Raw genomic sequence first — 24,191 nt, 5'->3', positions numbered from 1 at the left:
GCCAAAGGCTGGCTGTTGGGGATGAGAGGAGAGAATTACGTGGAAGTTGGTTGGCTATTAATGATCTGGTTATAAGATGTGGAAGCTTTCGTCTTTGACATATCTTTGATATGCATTGTTTCATTACTCAGATGTTAATTTTGTTTTGGGGATTACATAAGCATATGGTCCATTTTAAAGCAATAATTTGTTTTTTTCAGATTACTTTTGTATTTTAGGAAAATGATTTATTTGATTTGTGACATTTCCATTAAGCTTAAGGTGTTATAATTTCAAGAGGGTTGCTAAAGATACATTTGGTTGCTTCCTTTAAAATTTATCTTCAAGATTTACTCAGTCTGTGGTTGGCCTGATCCATCCTAGTGGCTTCAAATAATACCTGTTCATGGATGACTCACCCCAGATCTCACATCTGAACTCCAGGGATCTATATCCAGCATGAATCCTTTCTCTTCTGGAAGTCTCCAGTGCCGACCTGCATGGTTGTAACGGCCTTTGATGGTTCTTCCCGCTCCCATGCTTGGTACCTCCATACTGTTCACTGTATTGCAGCTACAGCAACTTTTCTTGATGTATGCCAGTACTTTATGCCTTATTGGGACATGCCATTTATTCTCAGCATCTAAGCAGTAAGAATATAAATATCAAAAAAAGAAACCTCCAAATGTTTCATTAGTACCCAGCCAAGAATGTCTCTATCTCAACCCCCTTCACTTCTGTTCACCTAGCTTTTTTCCTCTTTAGGAGCTGGAAGGCGCTGCATAGCCCTGGCTCTGTGCTGGCGCCTTTATTTGCCATATTGTGCTCCTTTCATCTTTTATGTTAGGGGCACTTGCTATTGGTTCTGCCCCTAGTTGTGCCTGATTTTCTCTCAGGTCTGCTTTCTTTAGATGAATGAATGATTATACGAGTACTTTTAGTGCTGTGCCCCTCAAATCCTTTTTGAAAATAGAGTATTTTGAATGCTCAACTCAATTTAGTGGATAAGAACAAAAATACATATGCTGGTTATAAAACAGAAATAGATGTAAGTCAACCTGAGAGACTGAAAATATTTTGTCTTTATAGTCTTCCTTTTCTGTTAATGTATGGGAAAAGAAAAGTAGATTTCTTGCTTTTTCAATTTGCAAAATGATTTTTCAATTTGAAGTACATTAACATAAAAAGAACATTCTGTAGCTTTAGAATTTGACCTGTTATTAACAAAAAATAATAGGAAATTAATCACCTTAATAATTTCTAGTCAACAGAGTTTGAATGACTTATAAATTGGTGATTTTTAAAATCTATAAAGACTCAAAGAAAATGCATTTCTTGAGATCCACACTTACCATATTTAGGTTTATTATAATTTAACTTACAATGCCCTGGTGATATTCTGGTTTGGGTTTTACCCTAGCACTAAGTATTTACCAAAGGGGGAAAAAAATGAGCTAGCAATTAAATCTAGGCTAGTGAGTGAGCTCCTTCTAAAACTTTTAAGTATAGATTATACCAATACATTTTCTCAAATACTGTAGGGATCAATATCCTATTGATCTTGTCTGGGCTTTGACAAAATAAAACTACTTAGATCACATAGTAGGTATGTGATAAATATATCAACAATGTTTGAAAAGTTTTTTAAAATTGGAGCAAAACAAAACATTTAAACCAGAATCTCATATGTCGGAAGATGAGGGATGTGGAGGGCTGGTCACCAACCCATTGTTCTGAATCTGTGAGTTGGCATCCCTGTGTCAACCATCCCCAGTTCACCAGGATCTGTCAGGGAGATCTGGGTTCCAGCTTCACATTCTCTAATTTGCTTTTGAAAAATCAGCCTTTCCATTTTTCTGCCAGTTTCTGCATGTATTCCAAGAGCATTGGGGAGATACATGAGCCCAACCAGCATTGACATGAAGAAAAATTACTAGCAGTTACTTTGACACTTGGAAATGGCAGCCTAAGAATCAGAATTTAGAATTTGCTGCTTAAACATCCCTTGGGCTACTCCTTCCTAAAATTACCACCAAAGTTGACAGCCATCCACTTATAAGGATAGTATTGTAGCCTTTTCCATGCATTGAGAATGTCTCAGCCCGAAACCTCCTTAAGCTGGTAAGCAACTTCAGCAAAGTCTCAGGATACAAAATCAATGTGCAGAAATCACAAGCATTCCTATACACCAATAACAGACAAACAGCCAAATCAAAAGTGAACTCCCATTCACAGTTGCAACAAAGAGAATAAAATACTTAGGAATACAACTAACAAAGCATGTAAAGGACCTCTTCAAGGAGAACTACAAACCACTGATCAAGGAAATAAGAGAGGACACAAACAGATGGAAAAACATTCCATGCTCATGGTTGGGAAGAATCAACATCGTGAAAATGGCCATACTGCCCAAAGTAATTTATAGATTCAACACTATCCTCATCAAGCTACAATGACCTTCTTCACAGAACTGGAAAAAACCACTTCAGACCTCATATGGAACCAAAAGAGAGCCCGCATAGCCAAAACAATCCTAAGCAAAAAATACAAAGCTGGAGGCATCATGCTGCCTGACTTCAAACTGTACTACAAGGCCACAGTAATCGAAACAACATGGTACTGGTACCAAAACAGAGACATAGACCAATGGAACAGAACGGAGGCCTCAGAAGCAACACTACATATCTACAATCATCTGATCTTTGACAGACCTGACAAAAACAAGCAATGGGGTTCCCTGTTTAATAAATGGTGTTGGGAAAACTGGCTAGCAATGTGCAGAAAGCAAAAACTGAACCCCTTCCTGACACCCTACACTAAAATTAACTCCAGATGGATTAAAGATCTAAACATAAGACCTAACACCATAAAAGCCCTAGAAGAAAACCTAGGCAATACCATTCAGGACATAAGCATAGGCAAGGACTTCATGGCTAAAACACCAAAAGCAATGGCAACAAAAGCCAAAATAGACAAATGGGATCTAATTAAACCCCAAAGCTTCTGTACAGCAAAAGAAACAATCATTAGAGTAAACCAGCAACCAACAGAATGGGAAAAAATTTTTACAATCTACCCATCTGACAAAGGGCGAATATCCAGAATCTACAAAGAACTAAAACAGATTTATAAGAAAAAAACAAACCCATTAAAAAGTGGGCGAAGATATGAACAGACACTTTACAAAAAAAGACATCTATGAGGCCAATAAACATATGGAAAAATGCTCATCATCACTGGTCATTAGAGAAATGCAAATGAAAACTACATTGAGATACCGTCTCACACCAGTTAGACTGGCTATCATTAAAAAATCTGGAGACAACAGATGCTGGAGAGGATGTGGAGAAATAGGAACACTTTTACACTGTTGATGGGAGTGCAAATTAGTGCAACCATTGTGGAAGACAGTGTGGCAATTCCTCAAGGACCTAGAAATAGAAATACCATTTGTCCCAGCAACCCCATTACTAGGTATACACCCAAAGAATTATAAATTGTTCTATTATAAAGACACATGCACACGTATGTTCATTGTGGCACTGTTTACAATAGCAAAGACCTGGAACTGAACCAAATGTCCATCAACGATAGACCGGATAAAGAAAATATGGCACATATACACCATGGAATACTACGCAGCCAAAAAAAATGATGAGTTCATGTCCTTCATAGGGACATGGATGAATCTGGAAACCATCATTCTCAGCAAACTGACACAAAAAGAGAAAACCAAACACTACATGTTATCACTCATAGGCGGGTGTTGAATAATTAGAACACGTGGACACAGGGAGGGGAGCATCACACACTGCAGTCAGTTTGAAGGGGGCTAGGGGAGGGGCAGCAGCGGGTGGGGAGGGTGGGGAGGGATAACGAGGGGAGAAATACCAGATATAGGTGATGGGGGGGATGAAGGCAGCAAACCACCTTGCCATGTATGTACCTATGCAACAATCCTGCATGATCTGCACATGTACCCCAGAACCTAAAGTACAATTTTTTAAAAAAAGAAAAAACCATAAACCCAGTAATTCAATATCCTTTCTTTGCACTAGAATGAAATCTCTCAGCTCCTTACTGTGGCCTGACCCTGCGTGATATGATGCCCACCTGCTTCCCTGGTCTTATTTAATCCTTCCTCTACTAGAGATACACTGGTGTGTTTTCACCTTGGGGCCACTGAATTCTCATGTCCCTCGAAGAGTTTTTTGGTGGTTGGTTACTTGTTATCATTCAGGTCACAAATGTCACCTCCTCCAAGAATCCTCCCTGAACCACCTGTTTAAAGTGGTTCCCTCCAGTTCTACCTACTTGGGAGGCTGAGGTAAGAAGATTTCTTGAGCCTGGGAAGTCAAGGCTGCAGTGAGCTGTGTTGGCACCACTACATTCCAACCTGAGCAACAGAGTGAAACCCTGTCTCAAAAAAAAAAAAAAAAAAAAAAAAAAAATAGTAGTAAATCCAAGAAGGGCTAGGAAAACCAGTTAATTCACCTTGTTAAGAATTGCATGCGAAGAACAGAATTCAGAAGTAAAGCACACATTAGTGAGGGGACATTGTCCTCATCGGTTTTTCCCAATTCCTGAGTCTTTTTGGTGGGTTGTTTTACATAAAGATGTCCAGAGGCTGTCTTGTCAAGAGCTTTATCAATCCAGTCTTACAAGACTAGAAGGGAAGGAGAGAAGTTAGATGTGCTTTGATCCGTGATGACTGGTTGTGAAAGCATCAGAAGGGAGTGATCTGAAAGACGGAGAGAGCAACTGAGGATTCTTTCTTGCGAGTTCTCCAGGACGAGGGGCTCTTTACGCACCTGTCATCACTGGCTCTAGCGAAGGGGACCAGGAAGAGTCGTCTCTTTGTTCTCTGAGGTTATTCTGTGACATGGTTCAGTTTTATACTTATAACCAAATATCATCTTTAGCACATCACTAGACAAGACTTGAGATAGTGGTGTTTTAAGCAGAGGATGATTGCTTTCTCTTTAAGTTCCTAACTAAAGGAACGTCTTTTGTCATAAATATACATGATATAAAATTTACCATTTTAATCACCTTTAAGTGTATAGTTCAGATGCATTACATACATTCACATTGTTGTGTAAACATTACCACTATTTATCTCCAGGACTTTTTCAACATTCCAAACTGAAACTCTGTTCCATTACACAGTAAATCCCTGTTCCCCCTGCCTTCTGCCCTCTGGTAACCACCATTCTGTTTTCTGTCTCTATGAAGTTGACTATTCCAGGTACCTCGTGTAAATAGAATCATGCTATACTGGTGTTTTTGTGTCTGGCTTATTTCATACAGCATAATGTCTTCAGAGTTTATCTAGGTTGTATTACGAATCAGAATTTCATTTCTTTTTTTTTTGTTTGTTTACTTTTATTGACATAATTATATTTATGGGCTACATGGTGATGTTTTGATACATACAATATATAGTGATTAAATCAGGGTAATTAGCATTTCTGTCATCTCAAATATTTATCATTTCTTTGTATTGGGAACGTTTGATATCCTCCTTCTAGCTTTTTTAAGCTATATAATATATTATTGTTAGCTATAGTCATCCTACAGTGATATGGACACTAGAACTTATGGTTCCTATCTAGCTGTAATTTTGTATTTTTAAGCAAATCTCTGACTATTCTTTCATTCCTTCTTAAAGGTGAATAAATTCCACTGTATGTGTATACCATGTTTTGTTTATCCATTCATTCATCCATCGATAGACACAGGTTGTCTCCACCTTTAGCTTTTGCAAATATAGCTGCTATGAACATGGGTGTACAAATTTCTCTTCATGTCCCTGTTTTCAGTTCTTTTGGGTATATGCCTGGAAATGGAATTGCCAGATCATATGGTAATTCTGTGTTTAATCTTTTTGGGGAAAGTACTCAAGGGATTTTAAACCTACAAGCCTATTGGACAAAAGGTTCATGTATTTATTGCTTCATATATGTCATATAGTATATTAGATATCAGATAAATAGAAATAAATGGGACAAGCCTCTCAAGAAGCACAGAAGATGAGGGACATAGTAAATAGATGCATGAGTAATTAGATATTATAACACTGTGTTCAATTCTCTAGTAAGACGTGTATAGAGTACTATGGGAGTGCATCATAATAGCAGTGATTTCTAGTGTTTCTGAAGATAAAATCTCATTGGATGTTATCTGAGATAGATTAATTCTACTGAATTGTGGTTAATGGTGGATCATGCAGTATAGAAGTTCTGGTGTACATTTGTTTTTGTTGCACGTTGGTTTTTTAATAGCTAACTCAATCGTACATGTCTCTCTTTCATTTTATCTTCCTCTAGTGGTTTTTAATTGCCAACAGATCTTACAAAGTCAGTGCAGCAAGCTCTTTTTTCTTCAGTGGTGTATTTGTTGGAGTTATCTCTTTCGGTCAACTTTCAGATCGCTTCGGAAGGAAAAAAGTCTATCTCACAGGTAATCTATTAGAGTATTCATAAACTGGATGAGAAGGCTTATTTCTCTAAGATTCTTAGGGAAATAATACGGGGACTATTTCTTTAAGGTTCTCCAGGAATTAGCATATGGACACAGAGCTGATCTTTATTACCCTGGCAAGAGGCCAAACTGCAGCTCGAGTTGCTTCTGGCCAGGCACTTTTAAGTTACTAGCCCACCTAGTTAAAGCCAGATATTTGTGTTCTAAGCTTTTCATAGGTGATGGGGCTTTCTGCAACCCCCAAATTTTAGTTTATGCCATGTTGCTAGGGAGAGAAGTAAAAGATTATGACAGTCTACTTGGTCCATTTCCTTATATCTCTCTGTGTTGATTTGTTTCAAATGTGCTCTACAGGACTTGGCATAGTGCTCTTGATAAGCTGAGTATGAGCAAGGATTTTTCATTTTCCAGCATTACTGTGAATAATTGAGAACTGTCTGTGATTGACAGAAATCATGTAGTAAAGTAAACCTTATGCTTTAAAAAAAAAAGTTTCCAAGAGAAACTGTTAAGAGAAAACATACACACACAGCTCAGAAAACTTGTTTACAAACGTTTATTTTATAAGGTAATGAATATAATTTATTACTTTCATCAAATGCTATTTTGCCTCTGGATTATTGAATATTGATCTCTCTTTCTAGGTTTTGCTCTTGACATCTTATTTGCAATTGCAAATGGATTTTCCCCTTCATATGAGTTCTTTGCAATAACTCGCTTCCTGGTGGGCATGATGAATGGAGGAATGTCGCTGGTGGCCTTTGTCTTGCTTAATGAATGTGTGGGCACCGCCTACTGGGCACTTGCAGGTACTACTCAAGTCATGAAGCTCTGGACTGGGTGAGCAGCTCCAGAAAATCTTATAGGGAACCAGTTTAATCCTAGAACCTGGAAATGCATTTGGACTTGAGGTACTTTATCCAACTATTAGATTTGCTTTTCTGAGTTTGTTACTATTCCTCTGTAGACAGTCTCCCCAGGGGCCTGCCTCACATATATGTGAGCTTCCCACCCCTCTCATGGACTGCCTACAGATTGCTGTGCAGAGTATTGATTTCCTCAGAGGGATACTAACCACTTTTTACAACTTAAACTGAAAAATAGTACAGACATAGGAAATAATAGAAAATCCTTTCTTAGAGCCTTCTTATTATATTTTGTTAAATCTTTGGTTCACGGCCCTTTTTTGTTTTTACTGCTCTCTTCAAGTCAACATAGTACTATTGTAGCATTTCTTTATTGATGCTTAATTTCCAGAATTGAGACTGTATTCTGTATTATTTTTGACCATCCCATTATTTTCTCAAGAACTACATAGATAGTAAAATAAATGATTTTAAAAGGTTATTTGACTTCAAATATTGTTGTAAGAGAAGTAACTGTATCTAAGACTTTATAGACTTAGGTTTGCAACCATAGCTTTTTGTTTCTTTTACTTTTATTCATTTGACAATAATTGAATATTTCCCATGGATGTTCTTTTATTTTATTTTATTTTATTTTTGAGATGGAATTTTGCTGTGTTGCCCAGGCTGGAGTGCAATGGCACAATCTCAGCTCACCGTAACCTCTGCCTCCTGGGTTCAAGCGATTCTCCTGACTCAGCCTCCCAAGTAGCTGGGATTATAAGCATGCGTCACCACGCCTGGCTAATTTTTGTTTTGTATTTTTAGTAGAGATGCGGTTTCTCCACGTTGGTCAGGCTAGTCTCGAACTCCCGACCTCAAGTGATCCACCTGCCTCGGCCTCCCAAAGTGCTGGGATTACAGGTGTGAGCCACCACACCCTGCCCCCATGGATGTTCTTATATGGATATGGGAAACAGGTTGACTGTGACTGATAGAAATGGGTCTGTGGGAGGATATATATGAGAATGCCATTCCTTAGAACCTGATGCACAGTGCCAGCCATCTCTTATGTACCAGCTGCCATGCTAGGCATTTGACATTCATCTGTAATATTCCTGGAGCTTTCAAGTTAAGGATTCCTACCTTCGTTTTATGGATGAGGAAATTGAGCCTTTGAGAGGTGAGGTGACGTGCCCATTTTCAGCAGCTGATAACTGACAGGGCCAGGACTGCAACTGAGTTCATCCTTCCACTGTTCCCCAAAGACTCTTCTCTTGGAATTTCAGCATGTCGCCTCATGTGAGTGCTGGCCTGGTCAACCTGTTCTTTCTAACTGGTGTTGTTTTTGAAGTTGTATGCGCTATTGTATGGAGCTGGAAGACACAAGGCTAAATAAAGAAGACTTCCACTCTGTTTGGATCCCCACTAAACTGTTATGGAGTGGAAAGATGTATAGGCTTGGACCAGTTAGAACTAGGCTAGGGAGGAAGAGACACCAGCTCCATCCTCTGTAGACAGGCTTCCTGCAGGTCTCATACAGTGTTGCTTTAGGATTCATCTTGTCTGTAGCAGCTTCTAAAGCCTTTTTGGAACAGGTCCTAAGCTAGGATGAGTGAAAAAGCTTCTTCTGAGTCTTCAGTTTTCATTGAGACTTTAGGGTCATTTTTCTAAATAGTATGTCCAATTTCCTGGGACTTTCTAAGAAGTTTGTAATGATGGTGATCATGCCTGCTTCCTGTATCCAGGGAAGGGATAAAGGCACTCTCTCCTTTGGTTTCAGTTTTCCTGAGGTCCAAAATCGTGCTCATGTAGAGCACCATGAATACATATTTTTCTTATACCTCTCAAATTTCTCCATCAAAGTATTTATATTTGACTTTAGTTGTTGCATGAAGATGTTCTTTTACAAAAGACATATACCACCCCCACCCTGCCAGATTATTTATTTTTCCTTTCCTGTTGCATGTGTTAGGCAAAAAGACCAACCCTGGTCTCTTGCTCTTTTGCTAGTTACCTAAAGCCAGTGAAAGGAGTCCCCTTAAAGTGTTCTTATCCCTGAAGCTGGCTTAAGATGAGACTATCAAAATTTCTGTAGCAAAGTGAAAATGGAGAGAGGAAGAAAAACTGTAACAGTGAAACCAGATGGTTACCAAATTCAATGTGAAATTCAGAGCAAGTGTGAAAGTTTCCTGAAGACCAGTACACAGCTGTGCACCCAGGACAAAAGTAAGGCTCTGATGGCATCTGGAACTCTTTTTGAGTAGCGTCCTTCCCTCTCTATGAACCGAGGTCTTCCCCCAGGTATTGTCCTTGGTCTTTCTTTTCAAGCTGGTTTCTCTCCAGCATGATTTTATCTACACCTGTGGCTTCAGACATGCTTATGGATTGCAAGAAGTCAGAGAACACCCTAAATGTTCAGCAGTAGGGGATTTGCTAGAAATAGTCTGATTATTTGACAGTAAAAAATTAGTTTGAAAAATTATGCTTATTACAAAATAATATTTGCAATATGTAAAAAACAATATGTAAATATGTACAAAAAAGCACAAGTACAAACTGCAAGCATCCATTTTTGACCAGTTTGCAGTATAGTACTTAACAGAAAGGATTTTTAGCTAATTGACTGAAAATTACTGAGAATTGAAAAACAAAAAATACTGAAGCTATGAAAAATTCCATATTAATATATTTATTATTTGTTTTCTTATATTAATGTCTTCATATAACAATGCTCATTGTAAAAAATAATTAAGAAATATATGCACACTTCATCAAACTAAAGAATACATGTAGTCCTATTCCCCTAAAGATGCCCATGGTTAACATATTGCTGTGTATACTTCTAGAGCTTTTCCTTTGCATGTCTATTCCACAGCATTCATTTATTAAATGGATTCTGCCATGTACCAGACACGGCTTTTTTTAGATACAAAGGTGGAAAAGACAGGGATGGGTTGGGGGAGGTTCTTGCTCTCATGGAGCTTATGCTTTACTTAGGAAAGGTGGAACACGTTGATAATTTCTGAGAATTAGAAATACAGTGAAGAAAATGAGCAAGGTAATGGGCTAGGTAGTAATTGCTGGAGTAGCTACATTAAATAGGATAGTTAGAGAAAAACCTCGATGTGGGTGTTTGATCTAAGACATGAGTGATGAGGAAGACCTAGGCATGTGAAATTCTGGGAGAATAATATTCTAGCTAAATGGAATGTCAAAGATCCAGGCCTTTGATATTTCATTTAGGAATGGAGCTGCTTTGAAAAGGTTCTCATGGCTACAGGGTAGAAAGTTAGGGAGAGTAAAATAAGAGGTTGGGAGGGACCAGATGACATAGGGCCTGTGATGGGCCAATGAGGAATTTGTTTTATTACTTGAAGTACAGTGGGAAGCCAGTGGGGCATATTAAATACAGGAGTGATAGGATCTCATATACAGAAAGATAACTCTGGTAGGTACAGAAATTGAGAGATCATTTAGTAGTTGGCCACATGAAACCATGGTGGCTTAGACAAGATGGAAGCAGTGGAGAAGAAAGAGGATGTGTTTGAGCTGGATTTTGGTGGAAATGTGACTTGCTGAAAGGATCAGCAGAGATGGGAAGAGCAAGATGACTCAGGAGACTTCATGGTTTGTATTTGAAAACTGGGTGGATTACTGGTACCATTTACAAAAATGAAGTCATAACTATATACTATTTTCTAACTGCCAAAATTTAGCTTTTACTAGTGCAAACTGAGCAAGAATAGCAGAGTTGAAATTAATTAAAAATAAGCAGATAATAAATTTTAAAATAGGCATATTACTTAAAGGCATATAGGTGGTTATAAAGCCACCTATGATATTTTAGAATTACAGTATGCAGAAGAGATGACTTGAAATGTTTATTTTTTTTCTTATTTATTTATTGATTTTTTAAAGACGGGGTTTCACCACGTTGGTCAGGCTGGTCTTGAACTTCCGACCTCAGGTGATCCGCCCGCCTTGGCCTCCAAAGTGCTTGGATTACAGGTGTGAGCCACCACACCTGGCCGAAATGTTTATTTTTTTATGAAATTTTTAAAACCAAATAACATAGCACCTTCTTATATTCATCTCTATGCCTCCTCCCTGTTGTCATTTACAGGCATATATGTGCAGCTTCTTGCTGGACATTAGATATGAATATTTATTGACTCCTTAAATAAAAATTACTACTTTATTTCCACCTAAAAGCTATATCATCTTCTGGGACCTCTGCCTGTCATCGCAGTATTTAAGGTCACCAAACTAGATAACTCTCAATCATTTCTTCTTGTCCATCATATCCAGTTGATGCCAGATCTTACTGATTGTGACAGAGACTCTAATGAGTTCATATATAAGGGGAAATCATTTGGTTAGGATAACTAGACCATGAAGAGCCAGGCATTGGAGACACCCAGAACCAGAGAAGTCAGATGTGTCTCGTTTCAGCTTCCCATCGTCTCTGAGAAGCTTCCTCTGCGTAGTCAGAGACAAGGTCCAGCAACTGCAAATCTAGTATTTAAAATCTTGGGTAAGGCCTCTGATTGGCTCAGCTGATTGGGATCACCCTGCAGTTAGAGAAACGATAATTGGCAGGCCCCATTTGAACTATAGAGATGAAGTCAGGGAAGTCAGTTCTCCAACAGTGGGTGGGGCATTCTTGGAATTCAGAAGGAGTACCAGTTAGAAAATATTCCATGATAGATTCAACTGGAGGCTTTCAGATAGCCTTTTTTTTTTTTGAGGTTAATAAATAGAAGGGCTAAATCCAGATTACAGTGGGACAGTATAACCAACATTTGTATAACATGCATTATTTCATCTGAAACCAATAAAAACTACCCTTTGAGGTGGGCATTATTATTTCTATTTCACCAGTAATTAAAATGAGGCTCAGGGACATTTAGTGATTTGCCCAAGGTCAGAGTAGTATGTAGCAGAACTAGGATCTGAACTCGGTCCCTCTGAAACCATCTCATCCTCTGGGCTTTCTTGTTTTTGCCTCCATTGTTGTCAAGGGATACTGAGTGCTCAAGACTATTCTGATGAATGACAGATAAGAAGTCTTATTCTTGGAAGCCAGGTGCTGTTTGATCTACAGCAATGAACCTATAGTAGCTATTGACTGTCTTAAATTTCCAGGAAACTCACACTATCCTCATCTCACTACTCATGGGACCACATATTCTGAACATGCTGTCACATCAGCTTCCCTTTTTAGCTCCCCCTTTCCTCACTAGATCAAACAGTATACAAGCCATTACTTATTTGTTATAAAGTAATAAGCTATGGATAGGAATCAAAGGAAACACTTGTCTTACAAGCTTATTATTTTTGTAACAAGATCAACAAAGTTTTGTTGCTGCGGAATGCCCACAAAAATTGCCTTTCCATAGAGGGGAGGTAGAAGAGAGGAATGGTACAGAATGCAGACTTCTCTGTCAGACAGGCCTGGGCACAAGTCCTGGCCCTGCTACATACAGCTCTGTGTCCTTAGGCAGCTTTACTTAACTACTCTGAGCTGTTTTCCACTTTAGTATATGGTTGATGATGGTACCTGCTTCATAGGACAATGTATGTGAAACCATTATGCTCAATAAATAATAGCTATTACTACCACTAGTAGCGATACTGCAGTTATAGAAAGTGTGTCAGAGGTATAGAATTTGCAAGAATATTGGGCAAGCCTGTGGGTTTAATACCCATCTCAATATTTATTTCAAAAAGCATAAGATTCTTTACGTTCTATGGTTGCTATTTTTCCAGCAGTACACTGACAAAAATCTATGCTTAAGGGAGCTTAATTTCTGCTTGGGAAAGACAGACAAGAAACAAATAAGTACAAAATGTCATGTATCCTATGGTAATAAATTAAGTAGAGAAGGCAGTAGGGAGAATTAGGAGAGTGGGTTGTGATTCAAGAAACTTCAATGAGAGCCTCTGTGATAAAGATTAAGTTCTGATATTACAATAACCTCATGACCTAAATACCATATTGCCCATATGGCAAAAATATTTCCAAGCCTCAGCCACCGGTTCAGGCAAATGTCAATACAACAGGCAATGCAGAAAGCATTTGGACAAACTCTTAAAATTTATATGTCCCCATATGGTCTATATTTTTCATCTGTCTTCCCTCATTTCTACTAATTTTCTAGCCTCTATGATACTTTCATTCTCTAATGTTGAACTTAGTGTAGAGTTTTTTTTTTCTTTTCTGGTGTTCCTCTTACGCTTGCCAGCATAGGGCTGACATCTTACCAGGAAGAAATTGGCTCTGTGACTTGGGGTTGGAAATGGTGCTGCAGATGGTGCTTTCTCCAGTGACAGTTCTCTTTTCCCTGAATTAGGATCGATTGGCGGCCTCTTCTTTGCAGTTGGCATTGCCCAATATGCCCTTTTAGGATACTTCATCCGCTCCTGGAGGACGCTAGCTGTTCTGGTTAACCTGCAGGGAACAGTGGTCTTTCTCTTATCTTTGTAAGTAGTTTTTCCTCTTAGAGTTTTAATTTAATAAGCCAAAGCAATGTCTTAAGAGGATGTGGGTCAGTGAGCAGCGTTATTCCCTTTCAGGAGCTTGCCTGCACTGACTTTGGTGAAGAACTAAATTCTGCAAGTGCTCCAATTCTTGGCAGCTCCTGGGAAGAGAGACGCTTAATTAATTCAGAATGCAGGTATCCCTTGTTTAAAGTAACCTCTCAATAGACTGCATTGTAACCTTCACATTGTTGGCATAGGCAACCAATTGCTTTTTTAACCTAACACCTCAACCTTAAAGGTCTTCTGGCTGGATTACATCATGTGCTAGGTGTGTGACAGGTATGATTTTGTAGAGCAGTGTATTCATATTGGATATGTAATGACAACTGTTCATGCTACAGATGAGTGTCATTTCAGGGCCTCTAAATGTTGACTCTGGAAGAGTCTCAGATATGGGAGAAATCCTTAGAGAGCAGGGCTTCATAGCAGTGCCAGGATGATTTCCTGGTGGGGGAAGGACCCTATAAATGACTGCCCATGGCAAGGTGTCATACCATGGCCTTCTAAGAGACCCAGATGTTACAAGGCAAGCCGCCAACCTAGCCCATTTCACCAGAAGTTTTAATGTGATATATGAAAGGCTTTTCTTCCCTGAGATATCAGATCTCTAATGAGAATCATCAAAATCTTTGACATAAACAAAATTTTCAGCCAATAATTCCTGCTTTCATCTATGCCATAAAGTGAAAGAGACCTGTAGTAGTGTTTTAATTCAGATAGCTCTTTAATTTAGTAGCTCTTCATCCAGGTTCTACACTGAGATTTGGTGGGGACTAAACTGAAATTTTTCATACTGTTTTTGAAAGCAAGAGAATATTAAGTGAAAAAATGAATACAGTTGAAATAGTCTATATTTTAAAAACAAAATTTATTAAATATATTTTTAGTTATATGAATTTGAATGAGATAATTTTATTAGAAAGGGAAACTAATATGATTTTATTAATTTGTATATTATACATTTTTGAAAGTAATAAATGGGTGCCTGCTTTATTACTTAGAATTAATAAGCATTCATGTAAATATTGATGAATAAATAAATTTTCTTTTAAAATATTTAGTAAGTTTCCTACTTCTCCATCCTGTCTGGCTCTCATCTCCCCTTTAATAGCAGCACCGGTTCACTGGATGATCTGAGCTGTTCTGCTTTTTCTTTTTTAAATATATAGTCTGAGTTAGTTACTGCTTAGTGCTAAGTGGAGACATCATCTCACCAGGAAGTGAGTTCAGGTCATGAAAAATAAAAAGGAGAGAGAAAAGAACTCATGAGATTTAAATATATACTTACTCCGCTAAGCCTGGAACATAAGGCTTCACACAGTCCAGCCTCCAGTTTATCTTTCCTAATTTATTCCCATCCCATGTTCAGGCACACTGCTGTACTTGTTCCTTATGCTTTTCTACTCCATGCTGCTACTCAGGGCTGTGCCTGCTTTTTCAACAATCTTCTGTCCAGATCCTCTTATTTAATAAGTACTCCACCGTCCTGATTTGCTCAAATGACGTCCACTCCATCTTTTCCTGATCATAGCCTCAGCTACAAGTCACTCTCTTTCTTTTGTGAATTCCGCAGCGTTCATCCATACCCTTTGAGTGGTCCTTGTGTTTCTGCCTCACACTGGAGCCATGTTCTGTCTTTCTAAACTGAGAGCTCTCCAACAGCAGCAGGCTCTTTGCTCCGTGATTACGTTTCCCCCAGTACCAAAGCCAGGGGTTTCCACACAGTAGATCCTTGAACATTGCACAGATGTTGGCGCAAAAACATTTGGAATCACCTTCAGAATTTTTCATCAGCAGCATAAGAAGTCACATTATATACCTTACTTGTTTACCAGAAACATTTTTGTCTAACTTAAAAATTCCTTATTTTCACAGTACTTCAATTTGAGTTTTACTTTTCTCCTGAAAACCAGGATCCCCTTAATTTACAAAGATTTGCCACCTTTAACAATATTTAGGGAGCATTTCTGAGTGGGGCAACATTGTTAAATTAGCATTTTAGCTTTCAAAGGAGCCCACGGCACAGATGACCCTGCTGCTATATAGAAGACAGCATGATCAAAGGCCTGCTCGCTCTTTTAAAAACATGTCTTACTGTTCTGTGTGTATAGTCTGCATGTGTTGGAACTCATATTTCCAAATCTGTCCACTGGCAACTAGGTGACTCTATTTATAAACAAGCTTATTGGCCTCTCACAATGCAGAGAAATATAAAGCCTTAAGTTTTCATGATCAAGAGAAACCCTTTGCCAGGTGGAAATAGTTTTATTAACTCAGAGCCAAATTTCTAAAGCCTTAGTTTCTCTCAAATACCATCTTTAAAATGATTTATAAAACTTTAAAAGTAATTTTTATTTCTTATAAACAATTTTGAAAACACAGAGAGGCTAAGGGTAGGGGAAAATGATTTATGTAACCCAAAGATAATGACTGTGAGTATTTTGACATATTTTCTGTTGTTTCTTTTTCTTTTTCTTTTTTTTTTTTTTTGAGACAGAGTTTTGCTCTTGTTGCCCAGGCTAGAGTGCAATGGCGTGATCTTGGCTTACTGCAACCTCCACCTCCCAGGTTCAAGTGATTCTTCTGCCTCAGCCTCCTGAGTAGCTGGGATTACAGGCACCTGCCACCATGCCTGGCTGTTTTTGTATTTTTAATAGAGATGGGGTTTTCCATGTTGGTCAGGCTGGTCTCAGACTCCCAACCTCAAGTGATCCTCCCACCTTGGCCTCCCAAAGTGCTAGGATTACAGGTGTGAGGCACCACACCCGGCTATGTTTCTTTTTTACTCCTCCCAATCCTCCCGCAAATAATTGATTTTTATTATCATATGTTTTTTCTATATATTTATAAAAGTAGTCCTCTTTCATTTAGACATAATCAAGTGGTTTTACATGATAGGTCCTAAATGGCCCCTATGGATAGGGCCAATTAATCCCACTTATAATCTGCAGATCTAACTTCAACAGAACAATGTTTTACTTGATTATTAATTTGTTTGTCAGTAATAATAATCAAATGGCAATGAAGAAGTAAATGAAAGGGTTTTTCAGGATGTTGTAGATGGCCTTTATTCCTGCTTTTGCTGACAATCAAATATCGTGCATGAATATTCCTTCGCCCAGTAGCAAAGCTCCTGGGAAAATTCCTGCATTTTAGCTTCCAGTGTCTTTCCTTTCAGCACCTATGACATTGCTCTGTACAAAATTGAAATGTTCAATAAATAGTTGTTGAGAGACTGGCTGTCGATTAAGTTTCCAAATCCTGTAGCGTTTGCTGCTAATTCACTATCCTTATTAGAAGGCACAGTGAATTCTATAAAGCACCTTAAATAGCCAGTTTTATTCATCTAAGTTTCATTTTAGGCAAATAATGTCAAATTAGATTGAAAAAAGAAAACAAAAACCTTGATATGTGTCTTGAAAACAAGGCTTCCATATCCCTGCCTTGGTTTTCTCTTTGGGAAGTCCTCTAAAAGTGTAGGCAAAATGGAGAAGAGGCAAAAAGATACATAATATATAAGTTTTGAAACTCTTTGAATATATCAGTGGCAATATAATTGTCCAACACTTTATAGTTATATTAGAAAGTAACTGTGGTTTTGTAACTAGAAGTTGGCCAGGAAAAACTGTTATTCTTTAAGGTCTTAGGGGACCAGGAAATATCCTCAGGACATATTAAAGCCAGTATGATTAAAGTCAGGTGATCTGAGTATTTTGAAGCAATAAACACTCAAAAGTAGCTTTGGTAAACTTGGTTTCATCTTTATGTGTAGTCTTAAAATAATCTCTACCTCCTACATAACATGTCACAATGTTAAAAACATTTCAGTTTAAACTTTTCTTCTGGTAAGATAATAAAGATTTCTATCTTCTTTGTGAGGCTTTTCCAGAACTTAAAAAAAAAAAAAAAAAAAAAACCAGTATCTACACAGTATTATTCAAACAACACTTGGCTAGGATTTAGAGCCATCTCTCTGACCTGTGCTTTATGAAGAATTTTCATTATTCAGTCCTATAGCTTTAACATATTAAAATTCACATATTAAAGTTTATTTAAAAATAAATGCATACTGTTTGCTTTTTAACTGCAATCGTAAAAGCATGTTCTTGGTTTTCAGCAATAAAGTAGACTACCATTTAACGTTAGCATGCTGTTGAAAATAGCCCTTTCTATTGCATAGGTCACTGGGAGAGCCAATCTTTAAGTCTAACATGGAATCCATCTGTGGTGCAGGCTGCGTACTGAGTAGGTGATTTGTCTCCTTCCTGTGCACGTGTACCTATATGAATATACAGCCTTTAATGACATCTCTTTCAGATTCATTCCTGAATCACCTCGTTGGTTATACTCCCAGGGTCGACTGAGTGAGGCTGAAGAGGCGCTGTACCTCATTGCCAAGAGGAATCGCAAACTCAAGTGCACATTCTCACTAACACACCCAGCCAACAGGAGCTGCAGGGAGACTGGAAGTTTCCTGGATCTGTTTCGTTACCGGGTCCTCTTAGGACACACTCTGATCCTGATGTTCATCTGGTAATTATACTAAAGCATGTTCTGTTGCTCTTTAAGGTTGCTAAAGGTTCTCTTGATATCCTGCTCCTTCTTCAGGCATACAGAGAATTTTACCTCTTTGTTAGCTTGAGGTTGTTTTCTCAAAAGCAAGGCCCTGATCCTTGGCACCTGGTGTTCTGCTTGCACAGCGTCGTCTTTCTCAAGCAGCAGATGATGGTGCCTGATGGGCAGGTCCACTGAGCTTGAGTAAGGAGACATCAGAAGCATGTCTTTGCTCTTGAGGTATTTGTCGTAAATATTTAAGCCTCCCTGCTCCTTCCCCTTCCCCTGCAAAAAAGGAAAGAAAGCAAACAAGCATGCCAGAAATAGAAGAGTTTCTAAATAGGACTTTAAAAGTACTTACCTTTGGCGTTGGCGTCAAGCAGTTTGCTAGCACATTCTGATTGTGGTGCTCCATGCTACATTTTCTATGGCAGTCCCACTCACTAACTCACTGAGGTGGGTTAAATATGATCCCTTGTACAGATGGAACCCCAGGAGTTTGAAGTGATCAACCCTAAGCCACATATGTAAATCAGTGATTGAACTGATGAGCACTTTCTGAACCTGATTTGTCTGGTTGTTTAGCTTATTTCCACCTGCCTCTCAAAATGCTCTCAGCATGAGTATAAGTTGCATTCAGTGGTTCTAGATGGTTTCGTTTAAAGAATGAAGTTGTAGAAAGAGGAGAAATGGATGGGTGCATACAATTTGTGGATTACACGTGTGTTTTGATATTGTACATAACTGCTAACATGCCATAAATGTTATCTGGGCAAAGTCATACCAACTAGCCTAAAGGACTGTTGTGCTGTGGCTTATACGTATTTGCCATGAAGCCTACATGGAACACTACATTTCATGCAGGGATAAAGAAAAGTGATTTTATCTGAAAGTGATCTTCTGTATAAAGCTACAAAGAACAGTAGCTTTAGAATAAGAAGCTGCAAAGATTTTTTCTATATCATATTTTTTCTACCCAAGCAGTGGCTGCCACCTGTATGGTTGGGGGCCATGTTAACCAACTGCTCCTTTCCCCCACAGAACCATCACAGTCCTAGGAATATCACAGATACATAATAAATGTTGAGGTTTGGAGGCGTGGAGATTAAGAGAACCGTTCAAAGCCAAAGCTGACAGTACAGTATAGGAGCTGCTAATTTGAGGTTCTATCTATTCAAAAGCAAATACTTACAAAGTATGTTCAGGTACTTACGGCTCCATAAAACTTTGCATTTGCATATCACATAGACAGTCAGCCTCTGCCTTGGAGGAACCACCTACTTGTTGCAGATTATTCACTATTTTTATTTATTCCCCGTGTATATTAACTTCTAGGTTCTAGCCTTCGATGGATAACAAACAAAGAAACCCTAGACTTAGGGCCAGGGAGACGGTCCCTGTTCATTTTATTTCTTACACAGCCAAATGAACTTCTTCCCTGAAGCTGAGAATGTTAAAACATGTGATAATAGAGACAGTCATTCCACATATTGTTGTTCTTTTTGAAGATGCTATAAAATTCTAAAATCTTTTCTGTGGATCTGTCATTCAAGAAAGCCTTAACTAGGGATTCAAATTATACCTCTGTGTTAAACATCTGTTTCTTTGGTTATTTTCCACAATAGTGCCTTTTTAAATAGTTCTTTGATACTCTAAATATACTGTTAAATATTACGCAAGCATTTTAAATTTTGTTTGGGGGTCATAAAGAGGATTGAAATGATTTTAATAGCTGTAATTAAGGATCCCAGTGACCAACTCTGATGAAGGCAACTTGCAGAGCAGAGGCCCAGCCCTGGGGACAATGGGACCTTCCATCCTTCATGCTCTCCCAGTCCTCTCTCTCCACCAGCTGGGAACTAAATTCCACTATTGTCCTGAACTGGCTTGTCTATTCTTGCCCTGATTTGATACTGTCACAGCTTGATTTAAATAGGGATGCGTGTGTGTGTGTGTGTGTGTGTTCATGGCTGGAATCTCTATTGTAAATGCAGAACAGACACACAGAAAACTGACTGGGAAATAGCATTATGTAAGCAGAAAGTCTCTTCTGTAGGTGGAAAGGATTTTAAAAACATTTTAGAAAACTGCATGCATTTAAATTCATTTAGCCCTCTGCTTCCATGCAAGGTACCTGGGAGACGATGAGAACAGAACATGCAGTGTCACCTTGCATCCTTACATGTGATGTCCTGGCTACAGTCCTGTCCATTGTCCTTGGTATATGAATAACACTTCATCTCAGTAATAAGTCATGCATAATACTTCTGGCTCATTTGCTAGGGAGGGATGAACTGCTTCTGGCTTATTTGCTAGGGAGGGCTGGACTGCTAACCACTCCAGCTTGAGGGTCTCTCTTCCTTACAGCTCTCTCTGCTTACATTACCATAGCCTGGGGCACTTGGCCCACTTCTGAGATTAAGCAGAGATGAAAATAAAACTTTCCCTTTCCTGATTGATCTCATTATAGCCATAGCTCATTGGGCTTTCTCTAAAGAAAACTAAAGGGAAGCAAATGAGAATGTTCCCTTAATAAACACTGATCAAACTGTGTTGCAAAAGCATAAAAACTGATGAACTTAACAAAGCTTGGGTGTTTTACTGCTTGTATAGAAATTGGTGGTTTACCAAATGTATTCATATTTTTGTAAAGCCCAGTTTAAAAGGATTTTAGTTTTGTTCATTCTGTCTGTTTTATTTTAATAATGCAGTTTTCTAGGCATAGAAGTTCCTACTACCACCTTTACTGTGTTTGAGGAAGCCCTGAATTGGATCTTTAGGTTGGCACTTGGCTTCCTCAGCATTTTAGTTCCCGGATTGTAGGAGAGAGGCTTGGTGCCTAGCACAATGCCTGCTACTCAAGAGGCGTTCCCTAAGTGTTTGTTTCAGGAACGGTGTACACAGATAAATTTTGGCTTTTCAAGTGACCCTTCCTCAGTTGATCCTTCTAGAAGATCCTGCCTTTGCTGTGACCTTTAATTTTTCTTTCCTGTTCTGGGAGTCTGTAGCATGTGCACCTGCTGAATGCAGGATGGGGTTAAAATCTGTGATGGGAAGTATGTGGATCATTGGGGATTGAAATGCCAGTCATTTCTGGCCTGTAGGGGACCCACTGAAGAACCAGCCACTTCTCAGCTCACATTCTTAAGACCATTCTCTGTTGACTTTCTCCGTGAGAGTTCTTTTTTAGAATCATTTCGATAATATTACAATTGTTTCTAACAAGTGTTCCATAAATTGGTGCATTAAATAAAGGATAGGGTCATTGTGTTCTATTAATTGCAGAAATGCTTGCTGAAAGCACATACAATGTCTTACCTCTTTAAGGGGCTGTCCATCCATTTGATTTATATAACATATAGACATAGCTCAAATTTATTTCCAAGGCCCCATTATTTTTTTTTTCCTAGTGTTGAAATTTATATTGAGATAGAAAAATTGGTAGAAGAGACAAGCTTATTGCTTGCAGCAGATTAAGCAATTATATTGAACCAGTATTTGAATCTTCTCTGGCAAATTTTTATGTGCTTTTCTGTTGTCCTTCTTTTCTTTTACCTCCTGGTCCTTTGACTCCCAATTGCAGGTTTGTGTGCAGCTTGGTGTATTATGGCCTAACTCTGAGTGCGGGTGACCTAGGTGGAAGTATTTATGCCAACCTGGCCCTGTCTGGCCTCATAGAGATTCCATCTTACCCTCTCTGCATCTACTTGATTAACCAAAAATGGTAAGTGTGGATGAACATGAAGTGCACCATAGAGAATGCACGCACACACATACACCCTCTGATGTACATGCATACCTTGATGGTGTTGTCGTTGTATGCAGTATCTGCTGATTGCTCTGTGGTGATTAGAGTTTCTTTCCATCTAAAAACAGTTAGAATTCATTTCTTGGTGCAGTATTTCTTGAGTTTCATATTTACAAGTTTTAATATAGGTGTCAATTCAATATTGAATATTGAAATCTAAGATAGTATTGAGTATTACCAGCAAAGGGTTTGTCAGTAGTCTGTGTGTCATTTTTTAGTCACAGGAGCTGAGATTATTAGCTCTATGTAGATGAAACTCCATAAACCCAATTAACAATAAATATGTAGAAGTTAAGAAGACAAAGAATTGAAGGAACTAGAATAACTTTTCTTATCTTCTAAGGCCCACCTTACTTTGTTGAGGAGGCAGAAGATATTCTGCTTTCACTGCTCGTTGTCAGTGGGCACAGTTTTAAGATAGATTTTAAATGTTATTTTATAGAGCACCCTTTCTTCAATTTTTGAGATTGCTTCTGTTGCTTAGCCCCTGACCAGGCCACCAAAAATCTCATTCTCTATGAGGTAGGAATCGGTTGGATTATGCCATTTCTTTTTCTCCAGAAATCATTATTCCAACCAAACTCAGAATTCCTTTCGCATTGTGTTTAATGCCCTTGTCATCATGTTTTAGCCTAGAGTGTTTTGAAGGGCAGGTTTGGATTCTGTTAAATTGAAGGCTCATCTCCCAGGGACGGTTCCCAGTTGCCTCTGCTGATCCCTGTGGTAGAGGCTACAGCTTACTCTCATCATGGTCCAAGAGCTAGATCAGGTATTGTATTCAGAAATCTTTCCCAGCACCTCCAGTTGTGCCAGACCCCTCTCCTTCGTGCTGCTCTAGCACCCTGTGCGTACCTCTGGGGCCACTTAAAGTGTTATAAGGAAGCCGCCCATGGGGGTATCCTATGTGTCTTTACATCTCTGGTGCCTGCCTAGCATGGTGTGTGTTACTTGAAAGGCCTTCCATATTGACTGTTAAATTAAGCAAAATAACCTGGAAAAGAAGACTCAAGACCTTCTTAGCACCACCCAGAGTTAGATTACAATCTGAAGCAGAGGGAAGGAATGCTACCTTTGTGATCAGGCAGACCTGAATCCAGATCTAATCTTTGCCATGTGTTACTTGTATGACTTTGACAAGTTCCTTCACTAAGTACCCCTCGTACTTATCCTCAAACTAGGGATTGTAAAATTTGCTGGCAAAATTATCAAAATTATTGAGGGTCCTAGTAAAAGTACCTAGCATGTTGTAAACCCCTAGAAAAGGGAGACTTATTAATGTTAATATCTTTCTTCCAAGTCTTGGGCTCTTATTTGAAAATCACTTCTCTCAATAAAGTATGAAATAACATTTTACTTATTTCTAACCCACTGACACATTTTTTTTCTGTTTGTATTTTTAAGAGAACTTTAAACTGCATAAAATTCAGGTAACCAGATAATAAAGGGAGCTGTCAGACTATTCTCCTTGTTTCAGTTTCATTCTCTAAAAGATGGAGAATATAATAGTACATGCCTACAGGCTTTCTATTAGGGTTAAATAAGATAATAGATGGTAAACATTTACAACAGTGCCTGAAATATAGTCAGCACTCATGGAAATAGATAGAATGATATTATGTTCTTTTCCCACACAAGTCACTTAATCCTGCCATCCGGCAAGTTTCTCTTTGTTTTATAGTGGTTATTTATTTTGAGTCCTAGTCAGTTTCCTATTAGTCACATTTGCCACTCATGCCTTAAGAGGAGATGAACATATATAACGAAACTGAAGATTTTTAAGCAAGAAGGTTGGGAAGAAATATGTGAATTTATAAGGTTCTTAAGAGAACTGTGTAATTTCTTTCTATTGTCTAGGTTTGGTCGGAAGCGAACATTATCAGCATTTCTGTGCCTAGGAGGACTGGCTTGTCTTATTGTAATGTTTCTTCCAGAAAAGAAAGGTATGCCTTTCAAATTTCTTTAAGGGTTTTGAACAG

General features: G+C 38.5%; 1 protein-coding gene across 2 annotated transcripts in view; it reads left to right on the top strand.

Annotated features, from left to right (window-relative positions):
- The window catches only part of SLC22A15 (solute carrier family 22 member 15), an 84,909-nt gene that overhangs the window by 37,273 nt on the left and 23,445 nt on the right, over positions 1-24,191 (top strand). For both annotated transcript variants that reach the window (XM_012458878.3, XM_064372662.1), the window contains exons 3-8: positions 6,309-6,441; positions 7,107-7,271; positions 13,664-13,793; positions 18,171-18,386; positions 21,991-22,131; positions 24,070-24,155. In XM_012458878.3, the coding sequence (XP_012314301.1) occupies positions 6,309-6,441; positions 7,107-7,271; positions 13,664-13,793; positions 18,171-18,386; positions 21,991-22,131; positions 24,070-24,155 (871 nt within the window). The remainder of the gene's footprint in view (positions 1-6,308; positions 6,442-7,106; positions 7,272-13,663; positions 13,794-18,170; positions 18,387-21,990; positions 22,132-24,069; positions 24,156-24,191) is intronic.

Source organism: Aotus nancymaae, unplaced genomic scaffold, assembly GCF_030222135.1.
Source record: "Aotus nancymaae isolate 86718 unplaced genomic scaffold, 86718_ANA_hifiasm-v0.15.2.pri h1tg000007l, whole genome shotgun sequence".
Taxonomy (NCBI): Eukaryota; Metazoa; Chordata; class Mammalia; order Primates; family Aotidae; genus Aotus; species Aotus nancymaae.
The sequence above is the reverse complement of the archived record's forward strand: the minus strand, read 5'-3'. Positions and strand labels throughout refer to the sequence as shown.